This window comes from Elephantulus edwardii, unplaced genomic scaffold (genome assembly GCF_000299155.1).
Source record: "Elephantulus edwardii isolate Elephantulus edwardi_28Jun2011 unplaced genomic scaffold, EleEdw1.0 scaffold00174, whole genome shotgun sequence".
Lineage (NCBI taxonomy): Eukaryota > Metazoa > Chordata > Mammalia > Macroscelidea > Macroscelididae > Elephantulus > Elephantulus edwardii.
In genome coordinates this window covers 2447901-2467634 of record NW_006399924.1, presented here as the reverse complement: position 1 = coordinate 2467634, position 19734 = coordinate 2447901, and the positions used below count along the sequence as shown (strand labels likewise).

The 19734-nt window shown below is 37.9% G+C and overlaps 1 protein-coding gene across 2 annotated transcripts in view; it reads right to left on the bottom strand.

Annotated features, from left to right (window-relative positions):
- TRIM33 (tripartite motif containing 33) overlaps positions 1–19734 on the bottom strand; it is a 155350-nt gene that overhangs the window by 9400 nt on the left and 126216 nt on the right. For both annotated transcript variants that reach the window (XM_006895690.1, XM_006895691.1), the window contains exons 13-15: positions 14130–14193; positions 3573–3732; positions 1971–2320 (exon numbers count right to left, since the gene is read on the bottom strand). In XM_006895690.1, the coding sequence (XP_006895752.1) occupies positions 1971–2320; positions 3573–3732; positions 14130–14193 (574 nt within the window). The remainder of the gene's footprint in view (positions 1–1970; positions 2321–3572; positions 3733–14129; positions 14194–19734) is intronic.

Below are 19734 nucleotides of genomic sequence, written 5' to 3'. Positions count from 1 at the left end.
TAAATATAGTAAAAGAGTGTTTAAAATAACTAGTTAAAGGCTTCACATACACTCTTACCAGCACTGTATCCTTTAACTCAACTGTTTAACTCAAACAATTTATTTGAATCAGAATTTCAACCAAACTATAGATGATAAATTCAAGCTTTTGTGGCAATGGGCTTGAGTGTGTTTGAGATTCTGAGGATGGCACAGGATAGCGCAGTGTTCAGATCGGCTCAAACTGCACCTAACAACAACAACATACAGTGCAAGTATTTTAAATGTAAATAGCATATTTACAAATAAATTAAAATATGCATATATACTAACTAGTTTGTCTATACGAATAGTTTATAAATCCCTCAACAAGTCATTCTGCTTTTCAGAGAAAAGCATACAGTGCCAAAATCCTGACAGCAGATGTCACTATCTAAAGTAAACACAAATATGGAAAGTCTTAATTTCAAGACCAAAATAACAACTTTATGTTGACGAAATAAAGAGGGGTCCAGTACCATCTCTGCAAAATTGCTATACCTCATAAGCTTTAGGTTGTACACTGATGGGGGGAGGGGAACCCAAACAAACCAAAAAACCCAAAATACCTCATTTCTGGGAACGTTTTATATAAATTTTCCAATCTAAAAGGCAGAATTTTTCGAAGAGAGTAGTACTGTTCAATTAAAATCACTGACTCTCAGAAATATAAGAAAAGTTAATTCTAATCTATAGGCAGAAAACAGTTTCCTTTTCCCACAGGAACACTGGCCTACTTTCACTCTTAAAAAAAAATTAAATAAAATGGGATGGCAGAGGTGGGAAAAGATCAATTAAAATCCAGACACTGCATGAACATGAAAATGTAAAATGTTAACTGGAAAGGGTCCAGAAGTTTTTTCATCCAAATCCTAACTCCTTTAGATACAGAAATTTAAAAACTAGGGACTCACTCAAGTTTCTTAAGTCAGTTCAATGCTGAATCACAATTAGACAACAACCCAATGGCATTCTCCATTTTATTAGTTGGCTCGTAAGACAAAATTTAATGCTTGAAATCCTCTCTTGCCATCAGCAGATCAAAATCGGTCTGATAACACTGTTCATATTTTCCTACATTCTATTCTTAATAATGTTTAGTTGAACTTCTCATTTAAGTAAGGAATTCATTATCCATTCATGTCAAAGTTAATGATTAAGAGCTATTCCTACTGGTTTATCTCAGAAAAGCGCTGTAAAATCTGCACACAGGCAATCATTACCAATTATTCATTTTCTGTGGTCTAGAGAAAACTGTTCCTTAAGATGTGCACGGGGAAACTATAATTTTAATATTCTTTATTTCATTAAGAAGTTGTCATTTTTTGTACACTGGAATTTTATATTCCCTACATATATTACAAGGTTACAAAATGTCTTTTACTTTAAATATTACCACAAAAGTCACTTCAGAGGGGAAAAAAGTTTCTGTGAAAAGACCGTAATTTGTAAAACATTGAATGTATTCTTACAAAACAGTGGTTTTCTTTTAATAGTGTTTTGAAAGATATGAAACTTTACAAACATAATTCTTTGGCTAACTAGTATTAACAAGCCAATTATGATAGGCCTTAAGATGAATGGCTCCAAGATCAAAATATTCCACTTCAGAAGTAAATGAATTAGTACCTTTCTACAGTTTCTTTGTCTTTTGTTCCTTTGTCTTTCATGATTTAGGTTTATCTAAGTTATTTCACACTGAGTATAAACTGAAGGTCAAAAGATAAAGTCAATTCTTTATGAACACAGACAGCACTTAGATCTTGGCCATTTTATTTCCCAGCTCTCATTTTTTTCTGACAGTGTTGCCAAAGAATAACAGGCTCTTTGTTTTATATAAATATTATGCCCTGGGGAACAATTAACCGGTTCTGGTTAATTTTCTGCTATTTCAAATGTAAAACTCTCCCTGCTCTCCTCCCACTCCAAATAATGAATTAATTCCCTGTTACCTTGGAAAGCTAAGAAGTGTTGGAACATGACAAGTTAGATGAAAGACCTTTGGACATTTTTCACAACACAGGAGATCCCCTCCATTCTGGCAGACAGCACACCAGTCTTCATTTGGGTCGTCATCTTTGCTGTTGCCATCTCCTCCAATCCTTGCCGACCTGTGCATGAGGCTTCGAACTGGGGATTTTCCATTAACAAGACTGCTGAGCGCTGACTGTTTGCAGCTTTCACTCATTTCGGTAGGTTCTGTTTTCACATGGTTTTCCAAGCTTGTTAAAGCATCCAACTCACTTTCCAAGTGCAAGTTGGTTGACAGAGGTGGTGTTAAGCTACTCTCAGGACTGCTCAACTAAAAAGAGAACAAGGAAACACTCCTGAAGATTCATTTAATCCTTAGGGTATGCATGTGTATTTAATATAAATATGCAGATAAAACTATTAAAAGTATCTTGTAAATTACACTAGTGACATAAAGGTGTGAAAATAAAAATGACTTAGGTATGTTAATAAGATTTTAGAAGGCCAGTGTAAAATTGGTTTTCTCAGAGAATAAGGAAATAATCAAAACCATTAAACATACACTAACTGGGAAAAAATATATAGTTGTATTTTTTTTCCTAGAGGGCATTAACCCTGTAGAAAAGACTACTTCTCATACCAGAATCTGCGGCATTGCATTTGAAAAACTTCTGAAAGTAGTACTCTCATCACCAATCATACTAATAACAATAATGTAGAGAAGATCATGAAAATGTAAAAGATAAATATATCACCTTTTTGCCCCATAGTGTTTTCCAAACACCATGGACTGTTTTCCAAACACCATGGAGTGTTTTCCAAACAAGTTCTAGATGAAAAAGCACCACCTCAAACAAGGTAATTACGAGGACTTCAGGTTTCTGAATCTGTATCTATAACTGAGCTTAATATACTAACTCTATAAGGTAAAATTCTAAATTCAAGTTATGTGGAAAGTGAGGTATGATCCAAGCAGAAGGAACAAATCAAAGATGGAAATTTCCAAGCAAATAGGAACTTCATGATAAATTTGAAAAATTACTGGATGTTCCAACTGAAGAAGTCTAGAATGGTTAATAATTCATAAGTCAAAAGGCTATCTTCCCATCACAAAATTCTTTGATCATTAAACTTCTCTTTCATGTTAACAGCCTTGAAGGGAAGCTTACTGGTCCAAGCTACCCAAGGATCTTCTTTGGCCTAAGAGTCAATGTCACTATCGAGATGATTAATGGACACAAAAGGAAGAAAAGCAATTTAGCACCACAGCGAATATACTGATGAGTTATAAATGCAACAATAACTTCAAATGAATGACTGACACAATGAAATATTTTATTTCACATTAATGAATGCTGTGTCTTGGGAAGGGGGGTTTGAGTTACAAAAAAAAAGTTAGGATTTATCCTATGCCAGTATTAAAAATTAATCGCTTCTCGGCCTTTTGGCCAAGATCAAGTGTAAAAATTAAAATATAAAGTAAATCTCCTCTACACTGACTCACTCCTCTGCCACATTTCAGAGACAGAATAATCATTACAGTAACCTACTTAAATCCCAGGTAGACTCACAGGGCAGCTTACCATGCAGGCACTCCTTCGCCCATCCTCTGTCTTTTCTTGTTTCACAGCTCCTGAAAAGCTACATATTTCATCCTCAGTTCCTGGTTCCTGCTTGACCTTCACTTGATCAGATTTGAAACCAAGATTTGTCTTGTCAGCAGTTCTCCCTGATGATCCACAACTAAGAAAAAGACAAATGTATTGGCATATGTAGAAAGTAAGTTTCCTATGGATAAATAATTTATCAACATTCTAGCATATAAGGACACCCCAAGACACAGGGAAGTGTAATACAGCTTCAAACTACAAAAATGAGAATCACAGGAAGGGGCTTATTGTTGTTTTGTTGTTTAATGCTGTCTATCAAGTTGAGTGAGACTCACAGACTCTTATGAACAACAGATCTTAACTCTGTCCTATTCTTAATCATCCTTCTTATCAAAGACACATTTAAGTTTATTGCTGCAGACACTGTATCTCAGTCCATTCTTCCTCTCCTCTGATGACTCTTCACTTTTCCAAGGAACAGTCTCACCTAAATAATATGTCAAAAACATTTGAGATGAAGCTTTACCATCATTGCCTCCAAGGAAGTTGCACTTTCACCAGGACTTGTCTGTTCTTTTGGCAGTTGGTGGGATATTCAGCACTCTTCTCCAACACCACACTCATCAATTTTTCTCCTGTCATCCTTATTCATTGTCCAGGTTTCAGATGCATAGGTGACTAGCAGGACTGTTGTTTGAATCAGATGCACCTGAGTCTTTACACTGACACCAATGTTCTTCAGGACTCTGGTGAGATTCTTGACAGCAGACAGTGTTATACATCTCTTCATCTCCTGACGGCTGGTAGTATGAGTGTTGACTGTGTATCTAACCAAGATGAAATAATTGACAATTCTATTTTTTCTCCATCTATCATAATGTTGCCTACTGGTCCAGTGGTGAGGACTTTTGTTTTCTTGATACTGAGATGTAATCTATATGTAAGGAATTGATTAGACAATGTAATTCAGGGATGTATTCTATCTCCATACCTTTTCAATCTATATGCAGAATAGATCATACAAGACGGTGGGCTATACGAGGAAGAATGTGGCATCAGGATTGGTGGAAGAGTCATCAACAACCTGCATTATGCAGATGACACAATCCTGCCTGTGTCAGCCTGAGGAGGACCTGAAGTGCTTGCTGCAGAAGGTCAAGGACTGTAGCCTCCTATATGGATTGAAGCTCAACATCAAGAAAACAAAAGATTCTCACCACTGGGCCAAATGGCAGCATCAGTATGGATGGTGAAGAGACTGAGATAGTTAACAGTTTTAGTATACTTTGTTCCACAGTCAACCCTCTTGGTAACAGCAGCCAGGAAATCAAGAGACGAATTGCCTTGGGAAAAGTCAGCCGTGAGGGACCTCTCGAGTACTGAAGAGCAACAACGTCATGCTGGAGACTAAGGTGTGCCTGATCCGGGCTATAATCTTCGCAATTATGTGCTATGCATCAGAGAGTTGAGCAGTGAATAGGGATGACAGAAAGAGAAATTGATGACTGTGTGTTGTGGTGCTGGAGAAGACTGTTGAATATACCATGGACTGCTAGGAGAACAAACAGGTTTGTCGTGGAGAGGGTGAAGCCAGAATGCACCTTGGAGTCAAGGATTCTGAGGCTGCGTCTGACATACTTTGGGCATATTGCTAGGAGGGACTGGTCCTTGGAGAGGGACATTATGTTTGGCAGAGTGAAGGGGTGGCGAAGGAGAGGAAGACCTTTGATGAGATGGATTGATTCTATGACTGAAGTGGTGGGAATGAGTGTATTTGAGATGGCTAGGTTGGCACAGGATAGAACAGCATTTAGAGCTCTTGTACACAGGGTTGCTATGAGTCACAAGCGACTCGATGACAAGTAACAACAACAATCAGTGGAAATTACTGCTATAAAGACAAAAAGTCTACAAATGATCATATAAAAAAACACGTGATTTTAACAAATAAAAATTAATTTTTAAAAAGTGAATCAAACTTTTAAAAGAGTGTAACAGCATATTTTAAACTGAAATACAGCAAATCACTTAAGGGGTCTAAAAAATAGCCATATTCCAAGGCCAGCAGGGTAGACTTGTTTTTCTTTATAAAACTAGTTTTCAACTCTTTTTTACCCCTTAACATATGAAAAACAACATCAATAATAGTGTTGTATGAATGCACTTCAAAGAAAAGTTATTTTCCCTTTTAGGGTCAGAAGATATGGGAAAGGAATAAGGAGTAGAATATAATCCATAATGTTCTTAAGAAAGAAGATTAATTTTATGCTAATGTAGCTAGGCTATGATTATCAGTAGCTTGGCAAATACTAAGTAATCATCATTAATTCTGTGAGTAATTACTGTAAAGCGTTTTCTTGTGGGTATGGCCTGCCTCCAGTATATAGATGGACACTTTGTCAAACTCACTTTCTTGATTTTAAACTGTCATCATTATTTTAAAAAGTCACATCCATTCTAGTTTCACCTGGTTGGTCATGAATGAATTAATTCAAAGTCCTGCCCCAAATAGTGTTCATTCCTAAAATGAACAGGATTTCTAAGAAAAACAGAAGATTCTAGGTTCCAAATAGGAAATACAAACGATAAAGCTGGAAATATCTTTTCATATCGAAAAACATGGAAGCTTTCAAGGATTACTTGAAATTTTATCAAAAGGACCAAATATAAATGCCAGAATTTTTTTAATTAAAAAAAAAGGACTAAATAATTAAGTTGAAAAAGTTCTAATAGGTCAAAGGGAGAATAGTTAATAAAAAGAAAACTTATTACAACTGAAGGCTGCCCAAGAAATTATGAAAACAGGTAAAAGAGGGAGGAAAAAAAGAACTGTCTTATATTGCCTATCTTATAACCAAAAACCAGAGCTCTGGCACTATAGTGCATTATATATCAGGTGACTAAAGGTGTGCACTTTGAATTTATCAGATATTCCTCTCCAGAAAGATGAGTTGTCTCCTTCCAAAAAGATTTACAGCCTTCGGAAACCTGAGTGTGTCAGAATCAATTAGATGGTAGCAAGTAGTAGGTACAATCAAACAGTGAATGATAGGAACGTAAGCTTTATAGGACAGTTACTCAAAATTATTAAGAAACAATACTTTAATTAAAATGAGCATTCCCTTTAAATCCCTAACAAAAGAAGTGTAACTCATTGATACTGAATGAGAATCGATTTACAGCTAAGCCTCCATTATGGTTCCAAGGCTTTATGTAAAGCACATGGGAGGAAACTGCCATTTTTCTCCTGAGACTGGTGGTGGATCTCAACTACCGAAAAGGCACAGCCTTTCAGTTAGCAAGGCAATGTGCTACAGATTAGACAACCAGCATTCTTGAACTAAGCATCATCCTTTCCAACCACTGACAAAGTAAAGACCTAGTCAATGACCAGGAATAGTGACACCTGTGGTCGTTCGGTGTCATCTAGTCTGCTTTAACTCAGGGCCACTACATAAAGCAGAACAAAATCCCATGGTTCCTATGCCATTCTCACAATCTCTACAGTACACAGACTTAGTCACTGTTGTCAGTTCACCTTACTGAGAATCTCTATTTGGCCGCACACCCAGAAGCGGATAGCGTGGAGGAAAGGTCACAGGAGGGTAATTCTACTCTGCATCCGGGATCTCCATTTCTGAGGGCTGGGACCAGTCTGCTGTCCTGGGAGAGAATCTCTATTTCACTGGCACTTTTCAAGCATGAAGTACTTGCCCCAGCACTGGTCCCTTTTGAGAATATGTGAGATTTTTGAGAGTATGTGAGATTAAGTTCTTCAAGAAGATACATGCTTATTCCTTTGGTAGCCCCCAATATTATCCATATTCTTTGTATTCCTTCTTCACCGTCCAACGCTCAGATGGATATGAAACAAATGAGATTACTATGTGCAACTTAGTCAACAAGTGGTATCCTTTCCCCTTTGTATTTTAAAGAGGTCACTCAGAACATATATGCCCAATGCAAAATATCATCTAATTGTGCCCTGATTCAATAGGGTCCAAGTAAAATGAGTAATTATCTTGAACTTTTTTCCAATTATAATATTACTTATTTATCCAGATGTCTATTTTCTTTATGTTGAGGCGTAATCCATACTAAAAGCTGTATTCTTTGATCTTCTACAGTTAGGTGTTTGAAGATCTATTCATTTTTAGCAAGCAATGTTATATTTTTTATTTATTTAAGATGTTAATGAATCTACCTTCAAATCATGATGCCAAGATTATTCTTCATATAACCCTGCTTCTCAGATGCCTAACAACCATAGCTGAAAATATCCTTCACAAAAAGACTGAATAGATATGGTGAAATAATATAATCCTAATACACATCCCTCCTGATTCTGAACTGCAGACTAGCCTTCTGTTCTATTCAAATGACTGCCTGTTGGTCTGTATAAAGGTTCCAATGAGCGTAATTAAGTGTTCTGGAATACCCATTCTTAGCAATGTTGTTATTGTTGATTGCCTTCGAGTCGAGCACGACTCATAGTGACCCTATGAACAAAAATCTGATACCCTTCTACAACTATCAACATTTATCAAAGTTCATAAAGTTTCTGGAGGAATGTTGTTTAGAAAGTGGATGCCTCTACTGCTTCCAAAACTGTCATAGTATGTTATTATACTCATGTACCATTGAGTCACCTACGATTGTACAGTGACCCTATGTATAGCAGCTCTGAACCCTTCCCTGTTCTTAGTCAGTCTCACTAACTCCAACACACCAACCACCATCACGCATTACTGTATCAATCCATTTCATCCTGGATCTCGCTCTCCTGAGCTGTCCATCCAGCCTTCTGAGCATGATGTGTTTCTCCAAGGACCGATCTCTTCTGGCCACATGCCCAAAGTAAGTGAGGTGGAGGTTCAAAATCCTAGCTTCCAAGGGGAGACTTGGTTTCACCCTCTCCAAGAGAGACGTATTTGTTTTCGTGGCAGTCCATGGTATGTTCAAGACTCTTCGCAAGCACCACAGCGTCGAAGGCATCTATTCTTCTTTTGTCATCCTTAGTCACTGTCCAAATCTCTGAAGCATATTAAGTAATTGAGAAAACCATGGCCTGGATTATGCATGATATTGTTGTTGTTATGTGCCGTCGTGTCGCTTGCGACTCGTAGCGACCCTATGTACAACAGCCCTAAACTCTGCTCTGTCCTATGCCAATCGCAATGTCTCCGACACACCCATCCCGATTATCCCAGTCACTGAAGCAAGCCACCTCATAGAGGGCCTTCCCCTCCTGTGCTGTCCCTCCACCATACCAAGCATGATGTCCCTCCTTATAACACGTCCAAAGTATGTTAAATGGAGCCTCAGAATCCTTGCCTCCACGGAGCCACCCGGTTTAACACTCTCCAGGACAAATCTGTTTGTTTTCCTAGCAGTCCACGGTACATTCAATACTCTTCTCCAGCACCACAGCTCAAAGGCATCAATTCTCCTTCTATCCCCCTTAGTCATTGTCCAACTCTCTGATGCATAACAAGTGATTGCAAATCCATAGCCTGTATCAGATGTACCTTAGTTTCCAGAGAGATACCATTGCTCTTCAGTATTTTGGAGAGGTCCCTAACAGCACTTTCCCATCACAATACCTCTTTTAATTTCCTGGTTATTGGTGCCAGGAGTGTTGACTGTGGAGCAAAGCAAATTAAAGATCTGAACAATCTCAATCTCTTCACCATCCATCCTGATGCTGCCAATTGGTCCAGTGGTGAGAATCTTTGTCTTCTTGACATTGAGCTTCAGTCCATATTGGAGGCTGCAGTCCTTGAACCTCTGCAACAAGCGCTTCAGGTCCTCCTCAGTTTCAGCAGGCAGGGTTGTGTCATCTGCATAACGCAGACTGTTGATAGATTTTCCACCAAGATAGATCTTCCACCAATCTTGAACCCACATTTCTCCTCATAGCGTTCAGCCTCCTGGATAATCTGTTCTGCATACAGGTTGAAAAGGTAAGCATACCTTCCTTTGTATTTAAGCTGACATCATTGCTGTCCAGCACTCTGAAGAGGTCCATGACAGCAGATTTTTCCAATGAAATTTGTCTTTTGATTTCCTCTGAGTATGAGGCAATGGTGATAAAGGAGGAAGTGCAGGATGCTCTGAGGACTTGGCAAAAAATAACGCCCCAGGAATTGATGGAATACCAATTGACGTATTTTGGCAAACAGATGCTGCCCTGCATATGCTCACCAACTTGTGCCAAGAAATCTGGAGGACAACTACTTGACCAACTGACTGGAAGAGATCCTTATTTATTTCCATTCCAAAACAAGGTGACTCAACAGAGTATGGAAATTACCGAACACTATCACTAATATAATACACTAGCAAAATCCTGCTTTAGATTATCCACAAAAGACTTGAACAGTACACTGGCAGAAATACAGGCTGGGTTTAGAAGTCGTGGCACTAGGGACATTATTGCCAATGTCAGACTGATATTGACAGAGTACCAGAATAATGTCCATCTGTGTTTCATTCACTATGCAAAGGCATTTGACTGTGTGGATCACAATAAATTGTGGCTAACCTTGAGGAAAATGGGAATCTCAGAGCACTTGATTGTGCTTACACAAAACCTATACTTGGTCCAAGAAGTAGTCCTCAAAACAGAGCAAGGAAATACTGCATGATTCAAAAACAGGAAAGGAGTGCATCAGGGATGCATCCTGTCTATGAATATACAGAACAGATCATTTGGGAAGCAGGGCTTTATGAGAAGGAGTGTGGTATCAGGATTAGAGGAAGACTCATCAACAACCTATGATATTCAGATGACACAACCCTGCTTGCTGAAACTGAGAAGGACCTGAAGCACTTAATGCAAAAGATCAAGGACTGTAATCTGAAATCTGGATTGATGCTCAACATCAAGAAAACAAAGATTCTCATCACTGGGCCAACTGGCAGCACCAGGATAGATGGAGAAGAGACTGAGGTTGTTAACAATTACAGCTTAGCAATGTTAGTCCTAATTAGTCCACACAGTATAATGCCTTTGCATTATCAATAAAACACAATTAAACATTTTCCTGGTGTTCTTTGCTTTTAGTCAAGATCAACTTGTTGTTAACAAGGATATCCTTTGTTTCACAGACTCTTCAGAATCCAGTTTGAATTTCTGGCAGTTACATTATAAATATACTATTCAAGGTTTTTTTGGGGTTTTTCGTTTGGTTTTTTTCTTCCCCGCTTCTTTTTTCTACCTTCAGGAAGATTTCACTTGTATGGCACAATAATGATATTATTCAATAATTTGTATACTCTGCCGGTTTATCTTACTTTGAAATGGGGAAAAAATATGGGTCTTTCCCACTCAGCTCGCCAGGTAGCTCCCTTCCAAATTTCTTGGCAATGACAGTAGGCATGTACAGGGGTGCATCTGTTTGTTCAAGCACCTAAATTGGCATCTGTCAACTCCAGGGCCTTGTATTTTTAAAATGCCTTCAGTGTAACTTGGACATCCCCGTTCTTGATCATCAGTTGGTTTGTTTTGTTGTTTTTTAAAAAAATTTATTAATTTTAATGAACACTTACAGAGATTCTGAATTTCCATTCATTCACTGTTGCACTTTTCTCCCTGCCCAGCCCTTCCCCGCCAGTTCACTCCTCTCTTTGAAAAGCAAAAGAAAAATTCCTTATTTAGTATACAATCCCCCCGCAACCCACCCATCGCCCCAGTCCATTCCATTATGTAATCTTAATTCTGGATAACCATAATACCCTATCACATATCACTTTTAAATGTTTCTCTCCCTCATCTGTTTCAATGCAGTATACGTAATTTACCCAGTTTTTCTCAGTCTTACCCCAACCCTGCTATCAGTCCCATTATACAACAGTGGCACCATGCAGTATTTGTCCTTTTGTGACAGAGATATTTCACTCAGCATAGTAAAATCCCATTCTTCAACGAGATGGAAAAGGTAATCTCCAGTTTCATTTGGAATGGAAAGAAGCCCTGAATAAGCAAAGCACTCTTTAAAAATAGAAAAAAGGCAGGAGGCATCTCACTCCCTAATTTCAAATTCTACTACACTGCCGTGGTGGTTAAGACAGCATGGTACTGGTACAATGACAGACATACAGGTCAGTGGAATAGAATTGAGAACCCAGAAATCAGTCAACTGATTTTTGACAAGGAGATGAAATCAGTTAAGTGGGGAAACGACAGCCTTTTAAACAAATGGTGTTGGCAAAATTGGAAAAATATCTGCAGAAGACTCAAGCAAGATAAATCTCACTCCATATACAAAAACCAACTCAAGGCGGATCATGGATCCAGGACTAAAACCAAGTAATATAAACTTCATTAAAGAAAAGCTTGGAAGAACTCTAGTTGTCCTAATCAACAACATAAAGAGTCTTCCAAGTATCCTGAAAGATCTACAACCAGAAGATTCTTCTAAGAATCAAATCCCTATGCACATCTAAAAACCTCTCCAACAGGGTAAAAAGGGAAGCCAGACTGGAAAAAGTATTTGGGAATGACATGAAAGATAAGGGACTTATATCTAGAATTTATAAAATACTTGAACACCACAAGATAAAGGTAAATAATCCAATAGAAAAATGGGCACAGGATATAACAGACACTTCACCAAAGAAGACATTCAGATGGCCAACAAGCACATGAAGAAAAAAATGTTCAAAATCCCTAGCTCTAAGAGAGATGCAAATCAAAACAACTATGAGGTATCATCTCACCCCAGTCAAAATAGCAAAATTTAACAGAACAGCAAGCAACAAATGCTAGAGAGGTTGTGGAGAAACTAGAACCCTTATTCACTGTTGGTAGGAGTGTAAAATGGTGGAACCACTGTGGAAAGAGGTGTGGCGCTTTCTCAAAAAGTTGCAAATAAAGATACCATTTGACCCAGCAATTCCAATATTGGGAGTATACCCTAAAGAGACCACAACCGACATCCAAGCAGATATATGCACATCCATGTTTATAGTGTCTTTGTTCACAATAGCAAAGAGTTGGAAACAGTCTAAGTGCCCATCAACAAACAAATGGATAGAGAAGCTGTAGTACATTCACACAATAGAATACTATGCTGCATTGAAAAACAAGGAATTCATGCAATATTATTCAAAATGGGTGACCCATCAGTTCTTAATCATCTGTTCTCTCCTGAAACAGTGAACATTAAGTTAATTCTTTTTTTATGTATTATATGATACAGTTTTCCTACTCTCTTGATTTTTTTTCCTCCATGGTTTAATATTTTGTGCATGGAATCCTTCAGCATTGCAACTTGATGACTGATCTAGTCACTTTACCTTGAGAAATGTCAAATAATTTCCGTTTTTGGCACTTTAATTCTAATACTTTGCTTTGTATTCACAATCCTTTGTCAAAGATTTCTTTGAAAATCTCCTATTTGGCTTTATTTTGTCTATTTACTTTAGATTGTCTAGATTGAAGAGCAAGTTTCAGAGTCTCTTCTGAAATCGATTTTCCTTCTAGCCTGTATTTTTTTATATTTATCATGTATGATTTTCATGGGGGAAAACACTTTTCTAAGTGGTACAGTACTTGTTTGTCAGTTTTCTTTACTAATATAATTTGGGATTGCTCTAATACTGAAATCTGTGCCACTGGTATGTCAAATGCCATAAGGGTTACCCATTGTGGACAGGTTTTGGTGGAGCTCCCTGATTAAGACAAACTAAGAAGCAGAATAAGCCTAAATAAAAGGCCTTTGAAAACCCTATGAACAGAGATGAAATGACCCGGTGACTGCTGCAATGGGCTCTTGTGTGTCAGGAAGTGTGAAGTTGGCACAGGATAGAGCAAGTTCAGAGCTTTGGTTCATAGGGTTGCTATGAGTCCACCTTGACTCAACAGCACTTTACAACAACAAATGATGTCTATGCACAATTTGTCTGCTCATTAGTTTACAATGAATCAATTCTATTCATGTGATTGTCTTTAAATTCTGGTGGGATGTACTAACCTCGTATCTCGGCCTTCATAGACTTGTTTTCATTTTCTCCAGCTTCATTTTGAACTTGTGTATGCAACTCATGATCTGTTCCATGATCATTCTATTCTCTGGCCTTGTTATAACTGGTGATATTGAACTACCCAAACTGTCTCTTTCCATTGATGGGATTCCAATACATTTGCCATTTATATTTTATAAGAAGAGTATTTGCAATGAATAAGTCATTGGTTATTTATAATTCTGTCATCCCATCTCTGACCTGTCTATCCACCAAGGCCATATTTTACAACTACCAGTCCTTCTTTGTTGTGAACATTTGCATCCCAATTGCATTTTATTTCAATTAATAATCAAGATTATTAAAATATCCTGATTGCATGTTCCTTCAATTTCAAACTAAAAGTTGGTAGAAATCCTCCATATTTTTTTCTTCTTCTTCGGTTTAGTGGTTGGTGAATAAATCTGAATAATATTTGTATAATAGTCTACTTTTAAAAATATTTTCTCTTTTCCATAACAAAAAGAAAAAATATTAAGTTATTAATGATGTCATAATACTCACCTGCCTCGACTGCCAGTACTAGAGGTACTAGGGGGTCTCACAGGTGTGTGAGAGTTAGGTAAACCTAAAAAATAATAATCCAAAATAAGTTACATGCATATAAGAAAATTAAAATTTACTATTAGAGACAGAATTCAAAATTATCACAATGTAATTCAGCATTTCTGGTTAATAAGACAGATTCCTTAAGGCAGGACGGCATGTATAAACCACTGGCAGACATTAAGCCACTTTCTCTCAGCAAGCCTAAACACTTTTTCAGAATTCTTCTGAGAGTAGTACTATGCAATCAAAACTAACAAATAAAACAGATGGTGTCCTGCCATTACTCTACAGTCACTTGACAAAAAATACCATACTGAGATTTTCATGAATAACTTTCACAAATCCAGAAGTAAGTCCATTAAAGCTAAAAAAATTAAGTGATGGTACACTCACCCAAATCACACATATAAACTCAAACTATTCTAGAATTAATTAACTGGTCAGATACAGAAAAAATTACATTTTATACACTTGAGGAAAGTATAGTTCATAAGCATTTCTAAACTATTTATTTACCTGATTGGAATTGCTTCAACCATTGATTCTTACTAGTCTCAACTGAATCACTTGACATTAAGGTTAATTTTGAAAGACATCTACATCCACATAAAAAGATTAGTCAAACTTTAACAGCTGCTGGTTTTGTTAGGTGTCATCAAGTCATCCAATTTATAGTGACCTATCTTAGTAGTATGAAACTGTGCTGCAATCCTAAAGGTATATAGCTCAAATCCACCAACTGCTACACGGGGAAAGGATAAGCAATCTCTTCTTATGTGATTTACTGCCTCTGAAATCCCACTAGAGGATCAGCTATGAGTCAGTTCCAACCTGATGGCACACAACAACATATACAACAGATCTAAATCTAGCTCTATCCTGCACCACCCTTACAATCTCCACTGTGTTCAAGTTCACTGTTGCAATCTCTGCATCACTGACGGTCTTCCTCCCTTCAGTTTTCCACTTTTTCAAGTATGAAGTCCTTCTCCAATGACTGGCCTCTCAGTGCAAAAAATGTGAGAAAAAGCCTTGCCATCCTTGGATCTAAGGAGCACTCTGGCTTCACTTCCTCCAAGCCAGACTTGTTTGGTCTTTTGAAAGTACATGGGATATTCAATGTTCCTCTCTAATCACTGTCCAACTTTTGCATGCATATGAAACAAATGAAAATACCATGGCTGGAACAGGCGCATCTTAGTCTTTAAACTGACTTCTTTAACACTATTCTTAACAGGTTCTTCTTATAGTGCAAATATCTTTTGATATGATTACTGTTACCAAAGGGTAGCTCAAAAAGACAAAGCAAAGTATTATAATGCAGTGTGCAGATAATTAGAATAGGAAAATAACAAGGGAAGCAGCTGCTAGGCATCTCTCAAATGGAAAGAACTGAAAGCAAATTCAAGCTTAAATACTTAGAGATGCTATGGGCAAAATCTTCAACGATCCAGGAAAAATCAAAAGAAGATGGAGGAATACATGGAATGACTGTAACAAAAAGAATTGGCTGACACTGCAGTACTTCAGGAAGTATCATACAATCAAGAGCCAATGCTAATTAAGTAAGAATTTCAAGCTGCACTAAAAAAAAAAAAAGATACCCCAGGAATCTACAGGATACCAAATGACACATTTTAAATGACAGATGTAGCCCTGGATGTGCTCACCAGTCTTTGCCAGAAGATTTGGTGGATAGGGCCTGGGAAAATGACAGAAGGGATCCATATTCATTCCCATTCCCCAAAAAGGAAATTCAGCAGAATATAGAATAACATCATTAATATCACATGTACGTAAAATACTGCTGAAGATCGTTCAAAAGCAGCTAAAAGTACATAGAAACCTGCCCAAAGTCCAAGTTGTGTTTATAAAAGACCAGGCACTGGGCATATCACTGCTGATGTCAGACGGATCCTAGCTGAAAGCTAAGAAATTGGACTATGTGGATCATTACAAGTTATGGCTAAAATTAAGAACAGGAAGCTTATACAAAATCTATTCCTAGCCTAAGAAGCTGTTGTGTGAAGAGAGCAAGGAAACACGAATGGTTTAAAACTAAGAAAGATATGCATCCAAGTTGTATCCTCTCTCCACGTTAATTCCATCTGTACACTGAGTAAACCACTGGAGAACCTGGACACTAGGTAGAATGTGGCATCAGAACTGGAGGAAGATTCATTAATGATCTTTATTATACAGATGCCACAACTTTGCCTGCTTAAAGTAAGGACTTGAAGTGCTTGCTGAAGAAGATCAAACATTGAAGCCTTAAATATGGATTGCATCTCAACAACATGAAAACAAAAATTCTCACCACTAGACAGGCAATATTACAAGAGATGAAGATTGACAGTGTCAACAACTTCATCTTACTGGGATCCACAATCAGTACACTTGGTACCTGCAGTCAGGAAATCAGGAAATGTAACGTACTGGTAAAGACTGCAGTCTGGGACCCCTCCAAATTATTGGGGAGCAATAATGTTAAGTTTGAGGACTAAGGTATGTCTGATTCAGGCCAGGGTCTTTTCAGTCACTTACTTATATGCTGCAGTGTTAGAGCAAAGCATTGAATATCCCTTGGACTACCAAAAGAACAGATAAAGTCTTCGAGAAAGTGCAGCCAGAATGCTCCTTGGAGGTAAAAATGATTATTTTTCATCTCATACTTTGGGCATGTTGCCAGGAGAGGCTATTCCTTGGAGAGGATCATCATGTGTGGGAAGGCAGAGAGATAAAAAGACTTTCACCAATTGGATTGACACAATGTGGTGTCAGAAACTTTGTTAATGAGGTTCCCTAGCCCCAGCTGGGGGAATGATCTCCAGCAACTTTAAATTCAAACACATGGTCTCACAAATCATCAACAGCTGTAGGATCAATATAACAGAGTGCTCTCCACAATGTGGGGTGTCTGAAAACACCAACACAGGAGTAGCAGCATGACTATTGTTAACTTAGCCCAAGCCTGCTGGAGAGAAGCTGTCTGGACTAAGAAATTGTAAATGGTGAACTAAGTAAGCATCCAGCTGCACCCAGTCTGGCCCATTGCTCAGTTTCTACAAAAAACAAGCTAGCATACCTACAGTCACATATGTCATTACCCTGATGGGTATGAGTCTGTGGAGGACCTTCTGACAAATCACCAAGCCAAATGCACATAGAGGAATGGGGAACTGAGCCGTGGATGGAGCTGTTAATGTTAGAAATTAGGAATTTATACAGTTGGTTAAGCTTCAGGGACTACGCTGACCTAAGACTTTTTCTAAGAAGTCTGTTATTAATCTTAGCAGAATGAATAATAAAAACACATAGTGACTGCAGCTCAAGTGTGTCACAGATTGTGAGGATGGCAAAGGATAGGACAGGGTCCAGATCTGTTCCTCAAAGGGTCACTATAAGCCATACTCAACTCAGCAGTGATTAATAAAAACAACTATGGGAGGTCTGGTGGCTAGTGTTAAGAAGCCATGCTGAAACTCCTAAGGCACACATCAGGTGTTCCATGTAAGATGGACAATCTCTTTCCACAGTATTTACTTTCCATGAAAACCCTCTGAAGGGTCACCAATGAGTTGGTCCAACTCAACAGTACCCAAGAGCAGTACCACCACAACCATGGGTACTGAGAATCCAAGAAAAATGAAATCCTTGAAAAAGATCTTTTTTAAAAAAAAAACCTTTCTCCATTTTCACTTTCTGCAAGCTCGGTTGTGTCATCTGCATAGTGCAGGATGTTGATGAGTCTTCTTCCAATACTGGTGCCACATTCACCTTTTTATAATTGAGCTTCTAGGAGTATTTCCTCAGCTTATAGGTATAGTTAAAGAATACAACCCTGAAAACAAATCTTTTCGGACTTTAAAGTATGTAATACCCTCTTCTTTTGTTCAAACTGCTTCCTGGTTCACATAAAGGTTCTAGCTGAGCACAATTACGGTTCTGGCATTCTCAATGTTATTCATAATTTGTTATGATGCATACAGTTGAATGCCTTTGCATAGTTCAATGAAACAAAAACAAATACCCTTCTGATATTCTGTTACCAGCTAAGATCCACCTGACCTCAGCAATGACAATGACATATCGGGTTAATTTGTTTCAATCCAACAAACATTATGTAAAGTAATAGTGTGTGGTTTTTTTTAAAAAAAATCCTTTAAAAACAATCAAAAGAACTGAGGAAAAACAAGGAAATTTTCAAAACTGCCCATTTAAAACTAAACCTTAAATTTACTGGTAAAGTTTAATTGAATCCTGTTGGTTTGGTGGGCAAGGAGTTATGCAGCCAACCCAAAGGCTTGCAATTTGAATCCATCAGCTTGCTCTGTGGCATAAAGATAGAATATTCTATGCAATTTGCAGCCTTTGAACACCCACTAGAGGTTCAGAAAGGAGTAGACTTAATAACAGCAATGAACTGAATAAGAATTTTATGGGGAGAAATCTTATTTTAATGTTTGCCAGTAAATTCAATCAAGCTTCTTTTAAAATTGCAATCTCAACATTTACTATCTTTTCCTTAATTCTTTTGTCTTTAAAAAATAATTTTTGAAAATTCATTACTTTCAAAAGTTTGGTTTGAATCAAAGAATTCCTAACTGATCATCTGTATTGTAAAAATACAACATGGGAAACGTATGCATCTACAGAGCTAGCAAAGAATGTGAATATGTAATAGCCTAGTTTGGGTATAGAGGAAGGAGTACTTTAAACTTCTGAACACTGTTGTTGCTGTTATTAAGTACTGTCAAGCTGAGTAAGACTCAGTAATTTAAGAAAAACGGGGTCTCTGTCCTATCCTGTAACATCTTCATTCATCTCAGATACACTAGAGCCCACAGCTACACTCACTGATGGTTCCTCTCTTTTGCTGACCTGTTACCATTCCAAACAGGATGTCCTTTTCCAAGGAATAGCCTCTCATAGCAACACAACCTGGGGAGCTCTAGTGGATTAGTGGTAAGAAATTGCACTGCCATTCAGACACATGGGTTCAAATCCTCCAGCTGCTCTGCTGAAACAGAGGCGTTATCTCCTCCCATGCAATTATCTGCATGCTTCTGAATATCTGCTGGAGGGTTAGATATGAATCAATCTCAACGTGATGATACTCAACAACAGCAACAGGGCCAAAGCATATCAAACAAAGTTTTGCCACCCTCTAAGGGGCACTCTGCTTTCTCCAAGACATGTTTGTTCTTCTGGCGAGGCATGGGAATATTCAGTACTCTTCTTCAAGATTACAACTCAAAGGCATTGATTCTTCTCTTGTCATATACTATCCAGCTCTCAGCATAACAGATGACTGGAAAGACTACGGCTTAGAATAGGCACACTTGCCTTTAGACTGACATTATTGCTCTTTAAGACATTGGAGAGGTCCCAGACAGCAGACCTTCTACAATCCTGTATGTTTCCAGATCTCCTCGCTTCTGGTACCAAGGGTGTTATTTAATCTATATTGAAGGTGGCAATCTTTGGATCCTCTGCAGCAAGCACTTCATGTCCTCCTCGCTTTCAGCAAGCGTGAGCTATCTGCATAACACAGGTTGTT